Consider the following 20,502-nt stretch of genomic DNA (forward strand, 5'->3'; position numbering starts at 1 on the left):
AAGATTGCCCTTACTTGAGATACCAACTGTGAGTTCAGGGGATCCAGGGCCTCCCTGACATATGACATATGACATGGCTAATGTGGTTGATATGACATATGACATATCATATGACATACCAACAGGCTATAAATTCGGGGGTTTCCACTAGCCTTCTCAAGTTTGATAATTTGCTAGAATGACTCATAGAAATCAGGAAAGTGCTATACTTCTGATTACATTTTTATTAAAGCAAAAAGGATACAAATCAGAGCCAGGGGGAGCATCAGGATAAATAGCTAATGCATGTGGGGCTTAATACCTAGGTAATGGGTTTGTAGGTGCAGCAAACCACCTTGGCACACATTTACCTATATAACAAACCTGCATATCCTGCACATGTATCCTGGAACATTACATTTAATTGAATTGAATTTAAAAATAAAATAAAATAATAAAAACAACTAAATGATTGTGAAAAAAAGTTTGACAACATTTATTGAGAGTAAATTCATATTTTGAATTTTAGAATTTTGTTTTCTTTCTCATAAGATTTATTTAAAATCTTCGCATGCTGCCTCATTTGACTTGGGAGATTTTCCTATTTCTCTCTCCCTCCCTCTGTGATCACTTCTACTTTCTTAGGGATATTGCAGTTGCCTTAACCTTGAACCCACCATCCAGAGCCAGGTTTTTAAGTGTCATTTGGAGATTGCTGGCCCCTTGATATGGGTGATATCACAGTTTTTGTCACTAGTCCGTAGTCCATAAAAGATCTTGTTCTGATTTTTCAGATAAGCTGATTATTTCTCCTCCTGTCTCTGGAGGCCTGCAGCTTCCTATAAGATCTTAGCCTTGGGTAGTTGCTCTCACTGTGCTTTCCTTAGCAAGGAAACCCATCCTAGTCCCTGTCTTTATGCTACAAAGGTTCTTCTTGTCTTTACCTTATCTAAGGTGCCTTAGTCTCCTCACCCTATAGGAAACATTTGGGTTCAGCATTGCCTGATTCTTGACCTAGCATATATTTCTGTTGCATTTCTGGTCAATAAAGAGGTTAACCTCGTTTAGAATTCCTTCCTGACTCTTTGGTTTCCTGTTCTTTTCCTTTGATCACAGTGTGTTTAACACAGAAGGGGTTTCATAAATCATGAATTCATTTTGCTATCTTGCAGGGAGTCCTCTTTTCTAGAAAAGTGATTTCTGCATTCCTCTGAAGACATTTGGTTTTATGGTATTTGTTAAAATGAAGAGTCATTTATTTTGGCCCCAACAAAATCTGACACCCACATTTGAGTTCATTAATCACAAAAAATGACCAAATTAAGAAAATAATCAATCTTTCCATAGCAGCAGTCTTTGACATTATTGTTGAGTTTAATTTCATTTTCTGGGAAACTTCAAGTAAATAGGTTTCTTCTGACAATTACTTTTTGTGTGTGTTTCTAAAAGATTTGGACATTATCTTGTTAGGTAAAAATATAATACAGTAATGACAATCTGGGCTACTCAACCATCCATCTCAAAGTTTGCTCTTTCTAACATACTGATATACACTATAAGCTAAGAGTGGGTGATTGACAGACAGCTCCAGACTGATACAGGTCATCAGTAATCACTTTTTGGTGTTATTGAATCTGAATCTCATGTAAAAGAATGGGATTGCCTGAACGGATTTTCCTGTGAGCTTTGTCCCGTAACCTTCCTTTGTGACAAATATGCATTCTTTTCTCATGATATCCATTATGTTTCTTTGAAATTAGAAAACAGAGACTGCAACATAAATATTAAATAACATATTTCAAATATCTTTCCACGTATGGGCAATGTCCGTCTCTACTATTTTATCTCACAGGCCTGTGTTTATGAGATTAAACTCTGCTGTTGTTCCCGGTAGAGGGTCTTGACTGCAAGTTGTCCAGGTTCTTGACATTTTGAATAAAGAACTGGACAAAACGCACAGAAAAGCAAGGAAAGAGTGAAACAAGGAAAGCGAGATTTATTGAAAGTGAAAGTACACTTCACAGTGTGGGAGTGAGCCCAGCAGCGCTCAAGGGCCCCAGATACAGAATCTTCTTAGGTCCAAATAGCCCCTAGAGGTTTCCCATTGGCCACCCTATGTAAATGTTCACCCCATGTAAATGAAGTGGTGGCACCCAATCAGAGGCTGAGGTGAAGTTAGGAAGTTACATTCCTATGCAAGTGTCTGGTTGGGAAAAGCAACCAATCAGAGGTACTTTAAATTATCCATCTGCCACACAGAAAAGGTAGGGGCTTGCAAAGGGAGTAGCCCCTGGTCCTTTTGTTACTCAGACATGGAAAGTTAGGGTTTTTCTTTCAGTTTAGTTCTAGGAAGTCAGCGTGAAATGGCCTTAGGTTCCCTGCCTCCAGACCCTATTCCCCTGTCTCATTATGGCTACATCGAACCAGGTATATTGGTTGAGCATGCATTCTCAACAGGGTGTAAAATCACCTCTGAAGGGGTAAAAATATGTTCCTAGTTGGGGGGGGTAGAAAATTCTCACTCTTTTATAATGCAGATTGCTATGTAGACCAAACAACCAAAGTAGAGTATGTAAACAGATACATAATACGTTAGAGGTATCAAAACTCCATGAGGTGGTGATTGAGAATAAAATCTCTAAAAGACCTCTTAGAAGAGGCGATTAAATAAAAAAGATTGGGAAACACTGCTTTAGGGTATTTGTAAGAAGAAATAAATATTTCTCTTCTTTCCTATGTATTGTTTCTAAGTTTTCTTAAAGTAATGCAAAAAAAAGGAAAGAAAAAGTTTATTATACTCTTACAAATTTTGTCTTAACTCTTAAAAAGTTAAGTTTTAACTTGTAGGTACTCACAAAAGTGGAATGCACTGCAGAATATGAAACAGAATAAGGGTCCCAATGAGACCTTCTTGGTGCGGGGGCTGCAGACTGAGGAGGGCCAAAGCAGTGGAGGGCTGCCAGGCTTAGAGTGACAAATGGAAGCCAATCTTCCACTTTTCCACAGGCTGCCAGCTGAATGCCTGGGATTTGCAGAAAGCCCTGAGATTGGACACCTGCTCAGGTGACTTTGGTGGGAGCCCTCCAGGCAACTAGGTTCTGCAGAGAGCCCAGTTGCCTTCTCCCTTTCAGATGGCTCCCAGCATGCCCCTGGCAAATGCCACCCTGTCCAGCTACCATCAAGTTTGAGTTCACTGCAATAATCTGGAGCTGCACCTTGAGAAGTGGTTACTAGAGCTTGCCTCCACTGCTTCGATTTTGGTTCTTCCGAACTATTATAGTCCTCTGAATTTATAAGTCCTATACCAAACCCCAAAACCTACACTGAAATAATTAGTGATCATTTAAACTAATTTGATTTTCCTAATCACCTTCTTTAAATCCTGACATAGTTCTTCTCTATGGCAAAATAACCTATACCTTCAAGTAAGGTGGGCATATTTTTATGTGCATTGTTTTTCCATAAAATGTTATCACTTTGGCATTAATATTTCAGAGAGCTAGAGTGTTGGCTTGTGAAAGTTAACAAATTATGTTCAAAGCATGGCATTTGATTCCAAGAGAATCTGGAATCAGGAATTCTAGTAGGAAAATCAGTAAGGCTATAGCTATTTAAATACAATCACATAACAGTTTACTAAATCTTTTAGTGCCTTTTAGTGTCTTTCAAAAAAATATCATTTTCCCACAAAAGAAAATCATAATGCAAACAGATCCAGCTGCATGTTTTACTATAAATTATGCTCATCTAAACAGTTCATTCCATCTGTCCTTTTGATAATATATGCAGTTAGTAAAGTGATTAATTGTATGTATATATAATTAGACAATCTATTAGAATATCTTTCAGGCATTTATTAGTAGTGTTCTTAAAAAAACACTGTAAAATGGACACCACTCTTTTTTTTTTGGAATGAAAGTCTCAGTCTGAAAATACAGGTGAAGGGAGAGATGATGTCATAGGTGTCTGTTACTGTTTCCTCTGCTAATACAGCAACCAGGTCAGGCATGTGGATGGGACCTTCGCAACACATAAATTTCAGTTTCTCCTGAGATCCCCTAGTACCCATAGGAGAGAGAACAGGTTTAGGTCTTCCCCATGTCATTGCAAGGCCAGAACTAAGAAGCCTGTGCTAGAGAGGAAGTACCACTTGCAGGACTCGCAGCAAAGTCTGAGTCCTCTGGTCCCCTGAGGCCACTGCTCAGGGCAGAAGGCATTTCATCTCCTGCAGGGGAGCTGGACCTGCCTGCCTGCTGCTTGTAGTCCAGGAGCCATCCACAGAGTCCTGTGGGTCTCAATGGGCCAGGAAGGGAACCTCACTAGAGAATGAATTACTCCAGGTGGAGAAGGGGGTCAATAAATGACTCCACTCATTTCTGGGAAATCCTGTCAGCAAAAAGCCTCCTTCAGATGTTCAGCAAAGGAACTATGGCTTTTCAGGTTTTTCACCTCCGTAAACTATGGTGCCCTCTACTACCCCTCATTTGCCACTGCTTAAGATAGCGTAAAAGATAAGTGACAATTACACCAGAAACATATATCCATGGCGAAGGACAGAAAAGTTAATTCACACACGAAGGGAGACTCAGAAACTGAGGATGAAACTCAGAGAATCAAGACAAATGTCTAGTATGGGGATTTCCCAAGCAAGTAGAACTGATGGGAGAGAGAATAGTTTGTTGTTGTTGTTGTTGTTGTTATGTCTCCAGAAAAATAAGTAGGGCACAAAGTAAAATTTCTGTAACTTCAACTAAAAATGTGCAAAAAATGAGTTTAAAAAGGGCATAGTCCTTGAGAGCTAGTTTTTAATATGGGAGATGAAGTGAGAAAAAATAACTCAAAAAGTGGTAGAGATGTAATAATAAGGGCAAAGTAAAATAGCCTATCCACACAGCTATGAATAATAGCAGTCCCTGAAGGAAAAAGGGAACAGATAGAAGAAAAGTTGTCATAAGCAACAGAAGAAAGCTTTCCTAAATAATAATAATAATAAAAAAACATAAATCTGCAGACTGAAAGAGCTCATTAAATTTTAGTGAGATTAAATGAAAACAGATTCTTACTCATGTCCTGGTGACCTTCCTTGGTTGCAAGCATAAAGAAAAAACCTCGTTCAGCCTCTGAACAGGCATAAGTAACCTGAAAAAGTAAAATAAATTTATTGTGAAATGGATGACTCATCTACAATATTGGAAAGTAGAAGGTAGTGAATCATAGACTACTGAGAGAATAGAACTGCAGCTCCAGAATCTGTGCACAGACAACTTGTTCATCTGTCAATGCTAAAAATGCATTTTATATATAAAAGGACTAAGAGCATACAACCCTTGATATTTATTTAAGAAAACGACTTTTAAGTGTGCTAATCACAAGATAAGTAAATTGCAATCTCAATGACTAGATAGAAGAAGAGAGAACTGATGGGCATTGGATCTCAATAGATAATATTAAATATGTCAAATAGGGATCTTTGAGAAAAAGAGAAATGACAATATTCAAGAAACTAGTAATACATTTGTAAACTATTTCAGCAAACGAGGACTTCAGAAAGGGTGTGATATCAGTGGAGAGTGGGATGGTAGAAGTGTACTGTGAAGTTTGCAGATGTGTGGGTGGAGGGATGAGTGAGCCAGCAATTTAATTTTGAAGCAATAAGAAAAACGTGTAGGTTTGATGTCTAACCATTGAGAAGTAAACCAGGGGATTAGAAAAACCAAGTCGAGTGCCCACATTGATGAAGGGAGAAAGAAATTAGCAAATAGTTGACCAAGTTAAAAAAAAGACAAGATAAAGTTAAAAATGAAATAGCAATGACATCAAATGAACGGGAAGCATAAGACCAAGTATAACTTTGGTACATTCTGTTTGAGTAGGTTGAATTTTCCTATCAAAACCCTAGAAAATCTGGGTATGTTTAAACACAAAATAAAATTGTACACTGCCTATAGGAAGTACGTACAAAGTGGCCCTGAAAGGTAGCTAAAAATTGTTTCCACAAAACACCTAAAATACTAAAACATTTTAAATGTTCAGCAGAGTGTGCAAAAAATTAAGGAAAATTCTTGAGGCCAAAAATTAAATGTGACATGAGTCCAGAATAGCAGATGGGCCCCAAGGCAGTGGCTGCCCTGAGGACATTTGCATATCCTTGTGACCAGAACTTGCAGGTTTCAGGACTGTGTCCAGGACAGAAGAGACTAGAGGCCTGTGCAAAGTGAAGAGGCAGAAGAGAGGACCCACATAACCTCAGGGAGGAAAACTCCCATCCCTGAGAGGGAAAGGATGAGGGAACCATCAGTCTGGACCTTGACCCCTGGCAGATCAAAAATGTTATCTCTGGCCGGGCATGGTGGCTCACACCTGTAATCACAGCACTTTGGGAGGCCGAGGCGGGTGGATCACTTGAGGTCAGGAGTTCAAGACCAACCTGACCAACATGGTGAAACCCTATCTCTACTAAATATATAAAAATTAGCCAGGCGTGGTGGCATGTGCCTATAATTCCAGCTATTCGGGAGGCTGAGGCAGGAGAATCACTTGAACCTGGGAGGCAGAGGCTGCAGTGAGCTAAGATTGATCACACCACTGCACTCCAGCCTGAGTGACAGTGAGACTCTGTCTCAAAAAAGAAAAAAAGAAGTTACCATGTTATCTCTACTGAATTATGTAAGACAGGCTGCCCACTCATGGGGTTGGAGCTCAAAATCCCATTATGTCCAGAACCTGAGAAACAGCAGCCAAAAGTTGGTTTAAGGGGGACCCAGATTTCTAAGATAACCCAGGCTCCCTGGAAGAACCAATTCTTTCTGGAAAAATATGTACTCTAAATGCAGATCTTGAAAATCTAGAGACAATTAATGACTTCCTGGCAAAACACAAACTGCCAAATTGATGGATGAGATAAGAAACCTGATCTGAGCAGCAGTGGAAAGCTTTGCTCCACCATCACCAAAAGAACTGTGACCATGTGGGTTTCCTGGTGCTTTCTGTCTGCTTTTAAAGGTGTGCTAATTCTTATTTTATTTCAGAGATTATCATACACAAGATAGAAAACTGTGCAGTACAAATGATAAAGCTAGCATAATCTTAGCCAAAACCTGATAATGATATACAAGTAAAATTATAGGCCAATTTCACATATAACAGTAACTGTGAAAATTATAAATAAAATATATTACCCAATAAAATCCAACTTGTTAGCATTATCATCTAGAGTTTTTTTTCCAAAAATAAATAAATGGTTAACATCAGGAACTCTTGTGGTATATTTCATTGCCTCAGTGAATTGAAGGTTAAATCCTTTGAAGGAGAATAGGAAGAAAAGGAAAGTCTTTAAACATGGTAAAAATTAATCACCAAGACTCATTTCAACCACTATATGAATGCTGAAGAAACTTTCATTGAAAACAAGGAGCAAGTTATGGATTCCTATTATTACCATTTTGTATTTAGTAACCTTTATACAACTGTACCTTTATAACGAATGCATTCATATTATTAACTCCAAAAATAAATCTTAAAAATGAAATAATCTTATTTTATTTCCAGATGAAATGTACATATTTCTATAAAACTCATGAGACTTTATGAAAAATATTAGAATTAATAGAAGAATCTAGTAAAGTGGGTATAGAAGGTCAATATAGAGAAATCAATAGCTTTTCTTCCCACTGGAACTAACTAGATAGAAATAGTAAAAAAGAAAAAAGATAGATAGATAGATAGATAGATAGATAGGATATTTATATGGAAAAAAATTATTAAAGAATATAAAATATAGCTCAAATAGGAAAAGAGTGTATTCCTGGATATGAAGACTAGTATTAATCTTCTTAAAGTTCTATTTTGTATGTAAAAGGTAAAGAAAAAAATCATAAAGTTGTAGACATATGTGAACATGTAAATTTTACGTTTGTAGCACTAACAATGTGAAAGTTAGAAACCAGACTGTTGGCTAGGGAAAAAATGTTTGCAGTGTATCTAGTGAAGATTGTTGTCCTCAACACCAACAATGCCCAAAACTCACAAGAAACACAAAATAACACCATACAATAGTGTCAAGGTTATGAACAGTAACATTTAATTACTTTTAAAAGAAATTAAAGGGATTAATAAACATATAAACAGATAAGCAACAACAATAAGAAGTTTGGTTACACTGATACTGGCATGGATTTGAGACAAGAAGACTTTCCTGTATTGTGGAAGGGCAAATAATTTCTTACAATATTTTGAAAGTAATCACTTTAATATTTTCTAAATTTCAAACACATAAATCTGTCTTTGCCCCAGTAATACCAACTTTGGAAATATATTAATAGATATGAAAGCCTCAATACATACTGGTATTGAGGGAGGATGCTTAGTGCAACCTTTTTATTGAAGTAGCAAAGTGCTTAACCACCTTTCCTGATGATTCCTGCAAATACCACCCATCAATGAATTAGTAGAGAAAATGTTGAGTTATATAAACGTTGAACACTATGGGAAATTATATAGCTGATAAATAAAACTTAGGACCTATATTCCTTAATGTGGAGGAACATCCACGATTGTTAGTGAGTCAGAAAAGCAAGTTGCAGAGTGACATATACTCTTCTTGCATACCCAGATCTTTATCATTCACAGTTCACATAACTTTAGGTAATACCAGGAATGCCTATTTGTCTTTAGAATTGTTTTTTCATTCCAGAGTAAATACCTGTCACCTTATTTTTAACAACTTCATAGAACTGTATGTAATATTTATACTTAATAATTGTATAGAAAGTATGAACTTGAGAGAAGACAATGACATCTTTAAAATTAGAAATAGTGCTTTCATAAATTGTAACAATTGTTTTTACATCTCATGTAAAAACATGTAATTGCAAGCCTGTTTATGTGATAGCATATGTGTGGATGAAGATACAGATGATCAAGGAAAGAATATACATGACATGAACATGAAATACCTGAGAAACGTGGGCAAGGGAGTTCATCCACATGTTTTGTGGACTTAAGATCATTTCAAATTTAAAATATATTACCTTTTTACATTTTTGAGGAGGGAAATGGCAATTAAAATTAAAAAGCAACTAGAATCTACAGAAATGGTAGATTTGAGAAGTGATGCTAATTTCCTCTTCACATCTAAATTAACTATCTGCAGTGCCTTTAATGTTTCATTTCTTAAAACAATATTATTAAAACTGCATTTTCCCCACATGTTCCATGTGTGAGTGGAAGAAAATCCCTTCTGATACTCCACATTAGCCTAGAAAAAGAGAAGCAAGCAGCTCTGCTGTATTCCTATCTTCAATAAATCATGTAGTGTCTTCTCAGTGGGACTAATCCCAATAGTCACCCTCATAGTCTTTAATTAGAAGTTAATCTTTTATTGCAAATTTTAATTCCAGTTGCAGTCTCCTTTACAAAATGAAAATTCTTGTTCATAGGACACGTAAAGGAAAATAACATGCTGTCTTTATGCATGTGTTTTATAATATTGTTATTTGGAATAGTGAATTCATAGAATGCATGTGAGAGGTTAAAAGATCAAGTAAATGTGTTAATACAGTAATACCGATCATTAATTTTATTGATAATGAAGTAACATAATGATTTATTTGCAAATGCACACATAGATAAATTGCTTGATATGAAATCCCAATTTCTCTTTTGCCATGTGGCCTAAAGCATAAAGGAATAAATGATATTTTAGCTTTTAAATTTTGGTTTCATTGTGGTTAGCAATATGTAAGTTGTTATTTTATAATATGCCGTGTACATTAAAGAAATTGTATCTTTAAAAAATATAACATACAAAAATTTCAGCCTTTTGTGCATGTAGAAAGTCTTTAAATAATAATGGTTTTAAAATAATATCAAATATAGATGATAAAGAAATAAAGCCACTTACAAACATTCAAAATTGTAACATGTTTTTATAATTGTTTAAGATTGTTTTGGTCTACTGTGTTCTAGTTGGTGTATTTCAGATGCATTTTAAAAGTAAAATGTCATTCTTGACCTTATGGGGCCCCTTAGTGTGTATGATAGTGGCAAAAATTCATACACTGACAAATATGTGAAATAATTTAGAATAAATTATAGTTTGGAATTTCAATTTCAATGTTTTTTTGTGTCTCTAGGTGGCTTTTACAGTACTGTTTGATTTGGAAGCACTTCTGAAGATATGGTGTTTGGGATTTACTGGATACATTAGCTCATCTCTCCACAAATTCGAGCTACTACTCGTAATTGGAACTACTCTTCATGTATATCCAGATCTTTATCATTCGCAATTCACGTACTTTCAGGTAATACAAATAATGCCTATTTGTCTTTAGAAATTTCTTTATTTCCAGAGTAAATACCTGTCACATTATTTTAACAACCACATAGAATTATATATAATATTTATATATAATAACTATTATGGTATGAACTTGAGAAGGCACAATGACATCTTAAAAATTAGAAATAGTGCATTCATAAATTGTAACAATTGCTTTTAAAACTCCTGAAAATTCAAAGGAACAATATAGATATTTTACTTACTTTTCCTAAATTAGCATTATATAGATACACATATTTTTGTATATGGATAACATATATCCATATATGCATATCAAATTTTAAACTACGTGAGATGTTGGCACAAACTTTAAATAGTAGGAAACATTAACTTAATCCAAAGTGTTTATCTTCCTTGTCAGTAAGCCTAAATGTTTGCTCAACAATGATTGATAATGAAAATATTAAAGGTTTATAAAACTTACCTTTACAGATTGTAATTAGTCATACAGTATTATTTATAATGATGGCACTTATAATTCTTATTTTACTTATAATAATTGGATATCTTTTTAAAATGTGATATATTGAATCACATTGCTTTCTAATTATGCAATAAACTAATTATTAGTTACATTCTTTGTTATTATTGAATATAGCAACGTGCTCACTGTCCTGGTAAATACTTAGTCAAAATGATAAAATATGTGTACATGCTATTCTAGTAAAAAAAAACACCTCAAATATAGTCATTTTCCTGATTCAAACTTGATCATTTATATAATTTATCATGGAAACACCAGAAAGTGCATTGATTGTTTTCTAAATAGATACTGTTAAATAGTTGGGAAATAAAATGGCAATAGAATTTTAAAGAAGTGATTTTGAGAAACAGGACTCTCTAACCCCTTAGGAAAAAGAACATGCATTGCAACTTTATTGATTTTATTTATTAGTAATACCAAAGTATTATTCTCAGAACAATATTCACTTTAGCTGCCAAATCACATGTAACTAGACACTTTTAGTACCTGGGGCAAATGACATGCAAATATAATTCACAAAATGTAAAAAGCAAAACCCTCCACAAACTCAGGCAAAAAGCTGAGCCCTTGTAATCACAGCTAAGCATATTGAAACCACAGAGGATTTTCATGGTTCAAGTGCTCACTTCCCTCAGCGTCTGTGGATGTAAATCTCTCCTCATTTGTTGAGTTATATCCTGAAGCTTGATTATCATAAGTGACATGGCTGGGGCAAGAGATATACACGTTTAAAATTCTTGATACAAAATGTGCTTTCCAAACATTCATGTGATTATAAGCTCTTGTGCACTGCTATCTAGATTCACAAAGTTATCATGGCCATTGAGTACCTACCTTAGGGCATCATTGCACATAATTATAGAGAATATGCTTTATATCAAAACAACAGGATACCTTTTTTACAAAGCTATTAAAGTAACCAAATTAAGAAAATTGGTGTTGCCTATTTCAGCAAAGGTACAGTATAAAATATATTCCGGGTCTTAATATTGCTATAGTCTCTGACATACTGTTTTTCAGTAAAAAGTTAGAAAATATCAAAATTTTGTGTGCAAAATATTTATTATAGAATTGTTAATGAGAGAAAAAATAGAAACTGTTTCAATGACAAACATTTGAGGAATAGCTTAATAAGTCATAATTATAATTATGATGAGTTTTTTATAATTTAGAAATATGACTGTTTTATTTAAATGATAAACAGTATAAATTATATATATAACTACATGTATTTATTATATGTGTATGTAAAATACCTATAAAATGGAAAAAAATGACTAGAGAGAAATAAACCAACTTATAACAAATTATTAATCGTCTGTAGGTTCCTACTCTTGTCATCATGTCTTTTTTTCCTACTAGTCTGTTTTTTACAAAATATCTGAAATTAGCCTGTCCAAGCTGTAACCATTTTATAGATAGATAGATGATAGATAGATAGTCAAATTATAGTGAAGTTTGCAATTTCAGTGCTGTCTTTGATTTTGGATTATCCTGTAATTGGTTCTGTTTAATTTATGTTAATGATTAAGTGATTTTCATTTGTATCTCTCTACACATGGCCATGCTTATCTTTTTCTAATGTATTAATAATGAATAAAAATGATCTCAGTTAATGTGTGGCTAAAAAGTAAATCTCTTGAGAAACTTAGGTGTCGCAAGGGTTTTTGCAAATTTGCATGTGGAGAATCCACTGTACCAGACAGAGCGGCTCTTTGTATAAAGGCCCACATTGGTCTTCCCTGTTGGTCCTCACACTTCTCATTTCAATCAACCTTTCTTTACTGTGTTGCCAACAAGTCTTTCCTTAGACAACTTCATATTTCTCACATTTAAATGAAGTAATGTTTAGTGCAAAGTGGCTTCCTTTAAAATATTAGTTATCATGTGTCTTGGCTGTATGCATGTCTTCTGAGAAATGTCTGTTCATATCCTTTGCCCACTTTTTGATGGGGTTGTTTGTTTTTTTCTTGTAAATTTGTTTGAGTTCTTTGTAGGTTCTGGATATTAGCCCTTTGTCAGATGAGTAGATTGCAAAAATTTTCTCCCATTCTGTAGGTTGCCTATTCACTCTGATGGTAGTTTCTTTTGCTGTGCAGAAGCTCTTTAGTTTAATTAGATCCCATTTGTCAATTTTGGCTTTTGTTGCCATTGCTTTTGGTGTTTTAGACATGAAGTCCTTGGCCATGCCTATGTCCTGAATGGTATTACCTAGGTTTTCTTCTAGGGTTTTTATGGTATTAGGTCTGACATTTAAGTCTCTAATCCATCTTGAATTAATTTTCGTATAAGGAGTAAATAAATGATCCAGTTTCAGCTTTCTACTTATGGCTAGCGTCATCACTGGCCATCAGAGAAATGCAAATCAAAACCACAATGAGATACCATCTCACACCAGTTGGAATGGCAATCATTAAAAAGTCAGGAAACAACAGGTGCTGGAGAGGATGTGGAGAAATAGGAACACTTTTACACTGTTGGTGGGATTGTAAACTAGTTCAACCATTGTGGAAAACAGTATGGCGATTCCTCAAGGATCTAGAACTAGAAATACCATATGACCCAGCCATCCCATTACTGGGGATATACCCAAAGGATTATAAGTCATGCTGCTATAAAGACACATGCACACGTATGTTTATTGCGGCACTATTCACAATAGCAAAGACTTGGAATCAACCCAAATGTCCATCAGTGACAGACTGGATTAAGAAAATGTGGCACATATACACCATGGAATACTATGCAGCCATAAGAAAGGATGAGTTTGTGTGCTTTGTAGGGACATGGATGCAGCTGGAAACCATCATTCTCAGTAAACTATCGCAAGAACAGAAAACCAAACACCGCATGTTCTCACTCATAGGTGAGAATTGAACAATGAGCTCACTTGGACTTGGGAAGGGGAACATCACACACCGGGGCCTATTATGGGGAGGAGGGAGGGGAGGGATGGCATGGGGAGTTATACCTGATGTAAATGATGAGTTGATGGGTGCTGATGAGTTGATGGGTGCAGCACTCCAACATGGCACATGTGTACATATGTAACAAACCTGCACATTGTGCACATGTACCCTAGAACTTAAAGTATAATAAAAAAATTAGTTATCTGTTAGACTAATTACTGATGTTATTAATGTATTTATTCAAGTGATATTTACTGAGCTTCTACTATGTGTCAGCCACTGTTTCAGATACTGAAAATGGAGCAGTGGGCAAAGCAGAGAGGGTTCCCACTTTATGAAGCTTAAATTCTAAAGGCAAACAGTTAACAAAGAAGTACACAAAGGAATGTGAAGTACAAATACTGGAAATGTCTTAAGGAAGAAGTGTGCAGGGTAAAAAGAATAGAAATTGTGTAGTGGGGGGCTATTTTAGATTAGTTGTTCATAGAAGCCCTCTCTGAAGAGGTGAGGTTTGAGCAGAGACTGAATGAAGTGAAGGAGCAAACTGTAAGGAGGTCCGAGGGGAAGCATTCCAGATGGAGAGAATCACACTGGGCATGTCCTTAGGTGGGTGCCTGTGTGATGTGGTTCAAGGAATAGCACAAAGGCCAGTGTGGTTGGGCTGCAACCAATGCAGGGCAGCATGGCCTATGGGAAGTCATAAGGTCTTACAAAATGCTGTGGTTCTTACATACCTGTATCATCATGATGATGTTGACTGGTGCTCCTTGTGAATTTTCTGTGTGTCAGGCACCTTGTTGAGTGCATTGTCTCATTTGTTTCTCTTAACAATCCCTGAGATAAAGACTATGTGTAAATTGAGGTCTGAAGAAATCTGTTGACTTGCCCAAGACCGCATACCTAGCAAATGATGGAGCTAAAACTTCTTCCCAAGAACTTGAATTTCAGAGTTCATATTCTTAACTATGCAATTTCTACAGCATCTCACTACAAATCAACAGAGTGACCTTTAAGAGAAAGACTCAGAAATGTGACCAGGAAAATGTGTTTTGGAGACAATCACAAAATGTTCTGAAGTGCTTATATTTGAGAGTATGGTTTACTTTGTGTTGTATCTCTAGGAACACAAAATCAAAAAGCTTCATAGAGTAGATAGAGTGAAAAACCTACTGATCTCTGAATAAATGAAAAGGCACAATTAGACTCACAGACAGGGATTTTTCCTTTCTAGGAATGCAGGTTTAACCCTTTGAAAATGCTGATCAAATCACCAATGTGGAAGTTGTATTAAATAGTTCCATTTTTTTCAAGCTAATGAAATATTAATTCATTAAAATTGCACAGATGTGCACAGGCTGTTTTTATTAGAATTTGGGATGGGCTTCAAAATTAGATAATCTTTCAGTTATGATTTTAATACAACTCAGGAAAACTACTGAAATTTGAGCTCTAAGCTGGTAATTGATCCTGTAAACTTGTCTAGATTCAGCTGTTTACAGTTAGGTACCAAATTATTTATGTCTGAGAATAAACAAATCTGATAAAAATGTGAAATCTTTCCAGATTATTATTCTGGATATTAATATGAATGTTAATACTTTAATAGTTCTTATGATAAAGCTGTTTGCTTATTCTTTAAATAATACTGAGAGTAATACGCTCTGATTTGGGAATGTGTGTTAAGAATTACAGCAGGAAAAATTGGTAGCTTCACCATGTAGTATGATGCTTAATTTGAACAACATAATTTCTTACATATGTTTAAAAATTTCAAATTAGCATGAAGGAAATATGCATTTCACAACTTTAGTCATTTTTTTCCATTGGTTTACTTACATGCCGTAAACCATATCATTTGCATTCTGCAGACAATAGGAATAAGACTGACCATTGATATTTCCTGTTAAATCAAAGTAAATGCAGTAAACGTGGTTTCAGGTACGGCAAAATTCAGAGGCTAATATGGTGTCGGGGGTTCAGTGTGCGTCTTCACCTACCTTTCTTCTGTTGGTGTGTCGGTGTCATTCTTAAGCTGGCTTTCTCCATGTGGAGGCAAAGATGGTTCCTAGGAGTGCATAGTTGGTGTGACTCTTACAGCAGTGCTCATTGGGGATTAAAAAAAAATAAAAGAATATTTCTTTTATTTTTTTTTTTGGACGGAGTATCGCTCTGTCGCCCAGGCTGGAGTGCGGAGGCGCCATCTCGGCTCACTGCAAGCTCAGCCTCCCGGGTTCACGCCAATCTCCTGCTTCAACCTTCCGAATAGCTGGGACTACAGGCGGCCGCCACCATGCCCAGCTAATTTTTTGTATTTTCAGTAGAGACGGAGTTTCACCATGTTAAACTGGATGGTCTCAATCTTCTGACCTTGTGATCCGCCCACCTTGGCCTCCCAAAGTGCTGGGATTACAGGTGTGAGCCACTGCACCTGGCCAAATCTGATTTGTAAAAATGCATTTTCTGTTTCTTATTGTATTCCAAAGACACTATTCATCTTTCACAGACAACTCAATCTCTTATTGACATCAAATAATCTTGGATGATCATTATATAAACTACATTTCATTTATGTCAGGAATGCAATTTTCCTATGTTAATATCTCTGAATTTGGGAGCTGTTATAATCAGTGATGTGTTATACTTTAATTGGCAGCATTTTTTTATTTCTTAGAGCTACATACAAAATTGATGACATCTTAGACTTCATGAAAAGTTGTATTTTTCACACTATATTCTTCAGCTTTTAATTATGTACTAATTTATACATACTAATCATATAAATATGTCCTTAAAAGCTGTGTCTTTGTGTTATACTCACTTTGTAATAGTAGCCATTGAATCCTATTTGTCCAACACGAAGTTTGGCACATAGTAATCAATAAATGTCTGTTAAACAAATGAGTTAATAAATTTGTCAATTAATTACTTATTTTTCTGCAAATGTATGTATACAAAACATCTAAATATATGTATATATTTAGATGTGTGTGTGTATGTGTATATATACACAGTCATGCATCACTTAACAGCAGAGATACATTCTGAGAAATGCGTTGTTAGGCGATTTTGTTGTCGTGTGATCATAGAGTTTACTTACACAAATCTAGATGTATAACTTACTATACAAACATATACAAACTATACAAACATACAAACCTATATGTATAGCTATATGGTATGGCCTGTCGCTCACAGGCTACAAACCTGTACAGTGTACGACTACATTGAATACTGAAGGCAGTTGTCACACAATGGTAAGTATTTGTGTATCTAAACATAGCTAAATATAGAAAAGGTACAGTCTCATAGGACCACCATCCTATACGTGGCCCATACTTGGCTCAAAAGTTATTATGCAATGCATGACTAAAATATATGTAAATATATACAGACACACACATATATGTGTGTGTGTATATATAGAGAATAGTTAAGTACATATAACGAAGATCCAGAAATACAAAACGTACATAAGACAGAAGTTTATTTCTCTGCAGCAGTTGGTGAGTACGCGGGGAAAGCAGGTGGCTGTGCCCGCCATGGTCACCCAGCCTGTTGGTTTGGACAGGACCCGTCGTGTTCTATGCAAGCCTTCTATTTCTGGTCCAAAGGGGCTATGCTATTTGTTTCCATTTCCAGGCAAGAGGAAGGTCTTTTTTAAAGGATTCAGAGAAAGTTTAACTTAATGCACCAAAACTTGTACAAATCATTTCGTCTCACATTCCATAGGTCTGAACCCAGTCCACTGGAGACAGCTAGCTGCGAGGGAGACTGGAAAGTGTAGACTATAGCCCCAGGCAGTCACTTGCTAGGTTAAAATTCGGGGAGTTCTGTTTTTTAAGGAGGAAGGAGAAAATGGATATTGGGGTGATAATCTCAGTAAGAAGTAAAGGTTCTTGACAAAAGTTTGCTTCTTTTTCCATTTCTTTATGATTTTCTCATAATACCTAGGAAAATATTTTATGAGACAATGAATATAACTAATACAGGTTGAGTATCTTGGGACCAGAAGTGTTTTGGCTTTTGATGTTTGTCAGATTTTGGAATACTTGTATATATGTGCATAATGAGATATCCTGGGAATAAGACTCAAGTCTAAACACAAACATTGTTTATGTTTTATAAATACCTCAATTACATTCCCTGAAGGTAGTTGTATACAATATTCTTAATAGTTTTTTATGCATGAAACAAAGTTTGTATACATTGAACCATCATAAAGCAAAGGTGTCAGGTGTAGAATTTTTCACTTATGGCCTCATATCAGCACTCAAAAAGTTTCAAATTTTTGAGCATTTTATGTTTTAAATTAGCAATGTTCAACCTGGGTTACCTTGCGTATTTGAACATTAGAAAAATATTAATTTTATTTCAACAATATGTACTAGTGAATATCATTTTGTATAATCATATAATATGTTAAAACAGTTCATCCATTCATTTGGGATTTATTGAGTTCTTGTTATGTGGTAGGCATTGAGCTAAACCAGTGGTTATTCTATTGTTATTTTTAGTCACTAGATGTTCAAATGGAGAGGTATGATTTTCATAAAGCACTATAAAATAATCTTTCAGTATGAACATATTTAAGATTCAGTGTAAATAAATGGTCATAATGTATCAATAAATGTTTCTCTCTCCCTTGATAGGTTCTCCGAGTAGTTCGGCTGATTAAGATATCACCTGCATTAGAAGACTTTGTGTACAAGATATTCGGTCCTGGAAAAAAGCTTGGGAGTTTGGTTGTATTTACTGCCAGCCTCTTGATTGTTATGTCAGCAATAAGTTTGCAGATGTTCTGCTTTGTCGAAGAACTGGACAGATTTACTACGTTTCCAAGGGTAAGAATTTTAAAAATGCAGTAAGTTAAATTCATTGTTCTTATTTTAGTAATAATGATTAACATCAAAGTAATTTCACTTTAGCAGTGGTTCAGAAGTATTGTCCTATTTTTGATAATTTGGGATAATTAGATTTTAATATTTAAAATGGTCTCTTCTGCAGCGTGTAGGTGTTTGAGACCATTTTCAGCATTGTCAGATTATATATCAATTCTAAAATTCTGGAAATAATCTAATACAGTTAGTTGCTGAAACCTGAATGCTAGGGTTCTTAGCACCTATAAATTAAAATACAGCAGAATTTTAAAATAAATCTTGCATTTTTGTGTTCAAAAGAGTTGACATATTTTTAATGTTTTATAGTTTACATATTATGTTAGAATCTAAAAGGAAGCTTTTGGTTTTCAATAAAATAAAATTCATAGGCTCTTCAGAATTTAAATTCTCTCAGCTTTCTCATTAGAATTCACTTAGGCTAAAAAAGGAAGTTAGAAATTAATGGATCTATTAACAAAACTCATGTAGGAGATACAGAAGGACCTTGAAATTTAACACCATGTGGACTTAGAAACGTGAAAAAATACAATGACTAGACAAAGAATGTATATATTTTTACCCTAAGTTGAAATAGTAAGGCCTATTATATGGTGTATCAGTCCATTCTTAAAACGCTGATAAAGACATACTTGACTAAACTGGGTAATTTATAAAGAAAAAGAGGTTTAATGGACTCACAGTTGCACATAGCTGGAACGGCCTCATAATCATGATGGAAGGTGAAAGGCGTATCTTACATGGTGGCAGGCAAGAGAGAATAAGAGCCAAGCTAAAGGGGAAACCTCTCATAAAACTATCAGATCTTGTGAGACTTATTCACTACCACGAGATCAGGATGGGGGAAACTTCCCCATGATTCAATTATCTCACACTTGGTCCCTCCCACAACACCTGGGAATTATGGGAGCCACAATTCAAGATGACATTTGGGTGGGGACACAGTCAAACCATATCATGTGGAAGAATAATATTGGGGTAAAAACAGCATATATTTTTAAAAGTTAAACTTTGACAGCAAAAGGGTCTGTACTTTTAATGGATAGCTTAGCTTTATTTTAGGGATTTTTTTTTTAATCTTGTGCTAAATTTATTATTTGAGCTACCCGTGTTGGAATTCATCCTTTTATAATGCAGATTCTTCATTCATGTGCCGCCAAGGATTTGTCAAGTGCCTTTAAAGAGTGGTCATTTAGGTGATCTTGGGGACATGAGTCTTCAAGAAATTCTCAGTTGAGGAGAGGAAGCAGTAGGTAAGCACAGGGCACCGCAGGCCTTGATGAAGGCAGACACAAGGTGCTCTGGGGACCCAGAGGCAAGGCCAATTCCCAGGCATGGGAAAGTCTGGAAAGGCTTGTGGGAACAGGTGGCTCCAACCGCTCGCTGCATGTAACCAAAGGAAGTGCAAGGGAACAGATTCCCGTCACAGTGACAGCATGTACTAAATGTCTGTGGTGAGCAAATCCTTGTTCCAGAACTTAGAGAGCAAGAACCATCAATGGTAAGAGGTGGACAGAAGGCCAAGGAACTCTGAAGTCGGTGGAAAGTGTAGTCGTATTTGTCATGCCAAACTCCTATCAGCTCTAATAGGGAAGGCACCAGGTTCAAGAGGCTGAAGAAGAGACCCAGAGCCAGGAGACAAGACACGGGGTTTTATTGAGGGCTTGCATACAGCGGGGGAGTCCAATGGCTGCCAGCTGTTCAGGAGAACCAGACCTGCTTGCAAAATGCATGCAATTTACATAGTATTTTTACATAGCACACTCTCTCAGCAACCTCCAAGTGGAAATCTTAATTCACCCCAGACTCGGGGCCTCAATTCGCTATATAGCCAGTGTTCCACGGGAGGCGATGGGGGCTCAGATGTTCCTCATAGAAAAGGAACCAATCTCTGGG

The 20,502-nt window shown here is 35.8% G+C and overlaps 1 protein-coding gene across 5 annotated transcripts in view; it reads left to right on the forward strand.

Annotated features, from left to right (window-relative positions):
- Positions 1-20,502, forward strand: part of NALCN (sodium leak channel, non-selective) — a 345,832-nt gene that overhangs the window by 160,339 nt on the left and 164,991 nt on the right. For all 5 annotated transcript variants that reach the window (XM_023218071.3, XM_023218072.3, XM_023218074.3 and 2 more), the window contains 2 exons: positions 10,113-10,280; positions 18,361-18,552. In XM_023218071.3, the coding sequence (XP_023073839.1) occupies positions 10,113-10,280; positions 18,361-18,552 (360 nt within the window). The remainder of the gene's footprint in view (positions 1-10,112; positions 10,281-18,360; positions 18,553-20,502) is intronic.

This window comes from Piliocolobus tephrosceles, chromosome X (assembly GCF_002776525.5).
Source record: "Piliocolobus tephrosceles isolate RC106 chromosome X, ASM277652v3, whole genome shotgun sequence".
Taxonomy (NCBI): domain Eukaryota; kingdom Metazoa; phylum Chordata; class Mammalia; order Primates; family Cercopithecidae; genus Piliocolobus; species Piliocolobus tephrosceles.